The 7,052-nt window shown below is 32.4% G+C and overlaps 1 protein-coding gene across 1 annotated transcript; it reads right to left on the bottom strand.

The window, feature by feature from the left end:
• Positions 1–5,041: 5,041 nt before the first annotated feature.
• LOC145005805 (uncharacterized) lies at positions 5,042–5,976 on the bottom strand. The gene is made up of 2 exons (XM_078964921.1): positions 5,493–5,976; positions 5,042–5,275 (listed from the first exon to the last, which is right to left on the bottom strand). Exons 1-2 carry the CDS (start codon positions 5,909–5,911, stop codon positions 5,269–5,271), a joined length of 426 nt encoding a protein of 141 aa, XP_078821047.1. The 5' UTR covers positions 5,912–5,976; the 3' UTR covers positions 5,042–5,268.
• Between the last annotated feature and the right edge of the window lie 1,076 nt (positions 5,977–7,052).

The following is a 7,052-nucleotide window of genomic DNA, read 5'->3' as shown; positions in this document are numbered from 1 at the left end:
TTGGAAGTTATACTTGAAATTGTAGTTAGACTTATCCAAGTAGGAGACTGCTGGATTAGATGTCTAAGCCAATGACTAAATTGCTATATACTTGAATTAAAAAACAGAGTCCTTTTGGGTTGCCCTCAAAACTAGTAATTGACAGAATGAATTTTTGGAGAGGGAGGTTGATTTATTGTTTTATTATAAGATTAATAAATAGCAATAAACAATTTGTTAATATATTATTAGTTTAATACAATAAATTAGAAATAGTATTGTTTAATTAATAATTAATCAGAAATTAATTAGAATTAATTTTGGGATTAATTGGAATAATTAAAAGTGCAAGGACATAAGTTGTATTCAATAGTTGAACAAGAGAAGGATTCTAGAATAATCTACAGATGGCCGAAAATTTGAAGGCTCCTTAGGTTTCTAGATTAATCCTTAAGGATAATTAGCAATATGGATAATTGCCTAATTTGAGATAAGAATATTATATTTAAATTAGGGTTATCTAGGGCTTCCTTGTTCAGCTATATAAGGAGCCTTGGGGCTCATAATTTTGGCCACTCCTTCTCAAGAGAATAAAGCCAAAAATCACCTCCTCCCTCATCTCTCCCCTCAAGTCTTCTATTGCTAGCGTTTGGGTAAAAACCATTCGATGCACGAGATTTCTGGTGCTTGCTTTCAGAATCTTGTTCAACAAGGAATTTTTTGATTATTTACTACAATAATCGAAAGGCGTGTAAACCCTAAACCACTTTATACATTTAGTAAATAGAATAGTATTCTTAGGGTTCTTGATATTCAAGTGTTTGTTGCAATCAATAGAGAAAACTTAGATCCAATAGGTTGCATGTGAACTTAGGTTTATGTTTTTCCGCTACATATTGTTTTTGTAACCTATAAAACCTATCATGTCCCTATTCATGTCTTGGTGTGGACCAAAGTGTTGATAGTTGGGGCTTGTGGTGTTAAAGAGTTGTTTTGTTTGTTGATGAGTTTTGTTAAAGACATATCCACCAATTAAAGTATCTACAATGGGCAACAAACCCTGATAAAAGTGTTGTATGAGGAGTTACTTAGGTATTTGATGTTGTGGGCAACTCAAACACAAACTATTAAACATTTCCCAATAATCACGAAATGTCTCATTTGGACCTTGGCAAACTCCACAGATCTTGTTTATAACACTTGAAACTCTAGAAGCGGAGTAAATTTTGTCAAGAAACGCTCTCGCCATATCAGTCCAAGAATTTATAGACCCTGGTGGATGATAGAACTACCAATATTTTGCTCTATCAGCCCATGAGAAGGGGAATGCCCTTAGCTTGATTTGGTCATTGGTTGAACCTTGTGGCTTCATGATTGTGCAAATGATATGGAACATCTTCATGTACTTGTGAGGGTCTTGGTTATCCAATCTAAGAAAAGTAGGAAAATGATGAAATAGACTTGACTTTAATTCCGAGCCTCCTTCCAAAATGGGATAATGGATGTCAACTAGATTTTGTATGACATCTGTTTCCATCATTTACCTCAAGGTACTTTCGGGAACTTCGTCTCCAGCCATTGGAATTTAGATTATGATAGGAGGGACTTCAGGTTTTATGGATTGTATATGGATGTTGTTCGGACTCAGATCGGTGAGAGGTGTTTCGAAAATTTCTTGGCGAGAGTCGGGGTTTAATTCAGATTAAACTTCAGTATCACTTAAGGACTCAGATTGAATTATAGGAGCCACATTAGTTGCAGATGTTTGACCATGTTGTAGCCTTGTTTTTTTCTAAACGCCTTGCTTCTTTTTCAATCTTAGAATTGTAAACTAGTGTACATGTACGAAGAGATCTGGGCATAAAGAAACAAACTGATTACAAATAAAACAATATTTGATGATGGCACCAAAATTTAGTGTTTATCGAGGCCAACAAAAAATACCATAAATCTTGCACACTAAAATAGCGTATAATGGTAAAGGGATTGAACCTACGAGGATTGGTTCAAGTTTCAAACTCTATTAAAGTCTCACCACAAGATACTTGTAAAACAATGAAAAGTAAAAATGTGGGTTTTAGCTTTTGTTGTTATTAATATAATTTAACTAACACAAGTGAAACACAATTTAAACTAATAAAAGTTGACGTCAATCAATATAGAAGGAATGATACAGTTTCTTAATCAAAGTCACAAATCAATGAGGTGCAAATTTGTGAAAATCAACTACAATTAAGGTTTAAGAGTCACCAAAACAAAATGCTTGCATTACCATTATGTAGGAAATGTTTTCTTGACTTAAGTGAAATGAACACAAACACATAAATCAATTGTTGGTTGATGATTTGAGGATCTATTACTTAATCAAGAAATTAACCAATAAACATAACATTCATACATCTAAACTCATTATTAAAGATATATAAACACAAAGAGAAGTTTTTCTAGAAAATATTTCCATAAAGATTCAACCACAAGTTCATAAAATTCTTCAAAATAAACCAAATATTCAAAGATTAGTTCCAATATCAACCAAGATTTACTTAGCTTAACATGGCTAAGTTTAAGCAAAAGAGAAATAGTTTAGAAATACCCAACATAAACAAGATGAAAATAGATGAAAAATGATGTTCTTCAAGTTCTCCAAAAGCTACAGAGAAAACACTCAAAATATGATCTAAAATTAAGGATCTGGAAAGTGCTCACCAAACTACCCTTAAATAGCCACTAGAAGCAAAACTATGAAACTACCTATGCAAGAGTCACACGACCGCATGGTTTTTGTTGCCTCGGATCTCACGTTGTCGCATGAGATCGGTTGACCAGATTTTGACTTTCATGCAAACGTCTTTTTCACTAGGATTTCCTTTGTTGGGCTGTATGAGATCGGTTGACCAGATTTTAACTTTCATGCAAACACCTTTTTCACTAGGATTTCCTTTGTTGCTTTCCTTTAGCTGCCACTACCCAAAAATATAAGCCTAAATATCTTCTAATCACCCATGCTAAGCCCATATCACATATCCTCTTATTAAGGATGTCAAAAAGTCCCATGGGACCCCGTCCCGTATGGGGGCATTTGTTGAAAAAAATCAGGGGCGAGGGTTGGTAGTCCTGTCTCGAAGCCCCTGTGGGGGCCCCGTTAATAAATTATATAAATTGACATATATTAGTTATATAAATATAATAAATAATAAAATGATTTTTACAAACAAAAATTCAATAAAAACCATGTTTTTAAGTTATTTGTAACATGTAAAAAAATTATGTTATAAATATCTATTTGTTACCTAAAAAATAGTTTCTTTTAGCCCATACAAGAACTTCTTTTAGACCAAATAAGGTAGCCCCAAATCAATCGGGGGCGGGGGAGGGGAGCAGAAGGTGAATTTGGGGGCAGGGGCGGGGGTGGAAAGGATGGAGATTTCGGGGCGGGGGAACGGGAAAATTTTGGGGGCGGGGGCGGGGGATGCAATCCCCGTCCCGTTTGCCCCCGTTGACATCCCTATCTCTTATTCTTTGACCCAATATCTTCAAGGTTTCATAAATTAATAGGCCCAATTATCTTTTCTTTACTTCTAACCTCTGTTCAAGATCAAGCCCATTTAATCTCATAGCTCATCTCATCTCTTCTCTCCATCCATGATAAGCTCCAATATACTCTAGTCTCCCATCCAAATCTCTTCAATGGCATAAACAATCTCAATCAGATCCGCACCAATCCCATTTGTCTTGCAAATCTTCCCCGCGCTTCATCATAGTCTTCTAAAAATCTACAATTAAACACAAAACACTAGAAAGTACCCGACTATATATAAAATAACAAAACTGAAAATATACATGATGATTAGCTAAAAATAAAATAAATTATGCTAAAACAAATTATAAAAAAAGTAAATAAAATACACATATCAATGCGCAACAGAACAAACTACACGTATACATTTTAACTTGCATACCATTTATTTTTTAGAAGACCGCAAACCTATAAAAATCTAAACGTTCTTTTTTCTTGAACCTTGGTATTCCACTTTTCAAGTCTATAGATATAACCCTTTTTTCAAGTATACTGCCCCCATGTTCCTTTCTCTAATGTCATTTCATGTCATAAATTTGGTTTAATAATCTCAATTAATCATGTTTCCTTTCTCTAATATGTTATTTGATGTCATAAATTTGGTTTAATAACCTCAATTAATATTGTATTCTAGGGTACCTTTTTTTTTTTTTTTTTTTTTTTCTGTTTTCTATACAATTGTATTTTATTACGAAAAGTCTTTTAATTTTTGAAAAAATTAGTTTTTTTTTTTTTTTTTTTTTTTTTTTTTTATTTTTTTTATGGAGTCTTTAGACTCTAAGGAGAGAAAAGTACAAAAGTTTAGAGCAAGTGTGTTGAGAACGTATGTTTTTAAAATATATTTTTTTTATTTTAAATAAATCCGTTTATCTAATTTTCAATTTATTTTAACAGTTTACAAACTTTAAAAACAATCATTTTTTTTGCAAGTTATAAACGTTTGATTCACTTTTTTTTTTTTTGCAGATGTGTACATTTTAAAAATAAACAACACATTAATGTACATCACATGTAGTCGTAGTTGGATATATTGGTTGAGTCTCCTTTATACTGTTAATTTCTTTGTACTGCTCTATTTTCCCGTGTCCTAACGCCTTGCTAGGCTCGGTTTATATTTATATATTTAATATTTCATTTGTCTTTTCCAAAAAAAAAAAAAAAAAAAATCATAAGTACGTAGTTCATTCATTGGTTATGTTGATTAATGTTTTCTTGTAATATCAGCAAAGGTAACTTCCTAGTAACTTCCCGGATATAGAAGACAGCAAAAATCTTTAAGGATCAAATTTTTAATTCTTAATGTGTTGAGATGAGGGCAGAACAAGATCCAAGTTTTGCTTTCCATTAAAATCACTTACATGTGAAGTACCCAAGATATATTAATATTAATATAATATAAAAGAAACAAAAGGCAATATTATATTAAAATACACAAATCTAATAATATAATAACATTCCGATCAAATTCTGTACAAAGACTGTCGATGGTGGAACAGTTCTCAACTAATTAAAGTCACTTTATATGGTCCAACTATTTGTACAGAATACCGAAAGAGGCAAATGAATGCATACAAAACTGAACATCTATGATCAAATTCAAAACCCTAATAACTTTCTCCAAAATAATATCATGATTAAGACAAAAAAATATACTAATAATATGAAGATCCAGCCTTCCTAGTTGTTGGTTTGCCACAGATCACATCGATAGATTATTTCCTGCAAAAAAAAGAAACATTTTTATTCATTTCGTATCACAACAGTAATATAGAAAAGTTGAAGATCATTAATTGATCGAAGATCTACAAGATCCGAGTAAGGATTTATATCCAACCTAGAAACTCACAATATAACATTGTAACTTTATTTTCTTTATAATCGTCTTATAAAATGATTAATTTCTAAAAGAAGCTTTTAATAACGTGTAGTAACTGACCTGATATATTGGTTTCCTTCATCTATGGTCTCCAATCCACCATGATTCTTATGTTCAACTTTCTTTGCGGGATTTAGATTTTGAGTTCTTCCGAATTTCCACCACCCTGAACTTTTTGGCAAGAAGATGTCATCATCGTCGTCATTAGCAGCAAGAAGCTCATCTCTGAGTGTCACCACCTTCTCCTTCAATGGTAGAACTTTGGCTTTGAAGAAGAGTTCATCGGCAGAATTTGAAGACAAACAAGGTACCGAAAACTCAAAATCGGAAGTCACAGGAGCTTCTCTGTAACTGGTGGTGTGCTTCGTATTGGTCGCTGTTTGTTGGGTATCACAAAAATCATTTGAGAAAGAGATTCTTGGTCCCAAGAACCCTCCTTGTTGTTGATCATTATTGAGTTGCATGTTTAAGCATGCCATTTTTAAAAATACAAAGGAACAGTGGTTCTTGTTTCCTCCGAACTCTATAAGTAGCTGCAACTCACATGTTTGTGCTTCCTATTTATACAAAGAGACAGCTTCTCTTTTCCTTTCTTTTTTTTTTCATTTATTTTACAAAAGCAATAAAAAAATCACAAAAAATGGATTGAATGGAGTATGAATTTAACAAGATAACTATCTTTGGGTAAGTAGCTCAAAAAGTACCACTAATTTCGCTTACATTGTGAAATCATGAGTTAGGATCAGACTATTTCCAACTCATTCAATTTGTGACATTAGTTTTTATCTTTTTTATCTTTTCTATTTCTCAATCCAAAATATATGAAAATCCCAATCTATTTGTCATGACAATATTTTTAATTGAATTAAATTAGAAAATAAAAAATTAAATACTAGTAAAAAATAATATTTTTTAATTAAAAAGGTACAAAAAAATACACAATAAAAAAAGGAAAAGAAAAAAAAAACATGACAATAAAAAAAGACACAATAATTTTAAAACTCTCAACCATATTTTGCTGCAATTTATTGTTTCCGTTCAAATACAGTCTGCGGAATCCCTCATCTTAAGTGATCATGCAGGTTGAGAAAAAAAAAATTTCTCTCTCTCTCTCTAACAATTAAGCTTTCTGTTATTTATTTTCTCGTAAAAGATATAATTTTCCATCTCAATATCATTTTCTCTCTTCCATATCTTCTTTGTTTACAGTATGGATGCCGACCATTTCGTTGACGAGATCAACAATTTCATTTTGTGTTGTTGATGTCGATGTCACTTTCTTTCTTTTTCGTTATCTCCGCGGTGATGAGTTTATTTCATTAAACATATGTTGTTGGTCGAATCCAGGTGGAAATTGTTCATTGTAATTTGTTGTTTAGGCATTGGATGAAGATGTTTTGGTTCGTTTTGAAGGAGACGGGGAGTCTTCAACAACTTTTTTTACTTGCAACCATTTCGTATGGTGTTTCAAAACATCCCAAAATTTTTCATTAGGAAAATGTTTCTGATTACTAAGCGTCCTATACTCGCTTTGTGCATCTTTTAAAGCATCGACCTCGTATCTCCCGCTAGCAAGGTCTTTCCATTTTGAGTTTACTTAGTGCCATGCACGATCTGAAC

This window comes from Lactuca saligna, chromosome 7 (genome assembly GCF_052625555.1).
Source record: "Lactuca saligna cultivar CGN05327 chromosome 7, ASM5262555v1, whole genome shotgun sequence".
Taxonomy (NCBI): Eukaryota; Viridiplantae; Streptophyta; class Magnoliopsida; order Asterales; family Asteraceae; genus Lactuca; species Lactuca saligna.
Note: the sequence above shows the minus strand (reverse complement) of the source record. Positions and strands in the feature narration are given on the sequence as shown.

Bases quoted from the DNA above. Each gene is read 5' to 3' on its own strand.
- LOC145005805 (XM_078964921.1), bottom strand. From the start codon at position 5,911: ATGGCATGCTTAAACATGCAACTCAATAATGATCAACAACAAGGAGGG.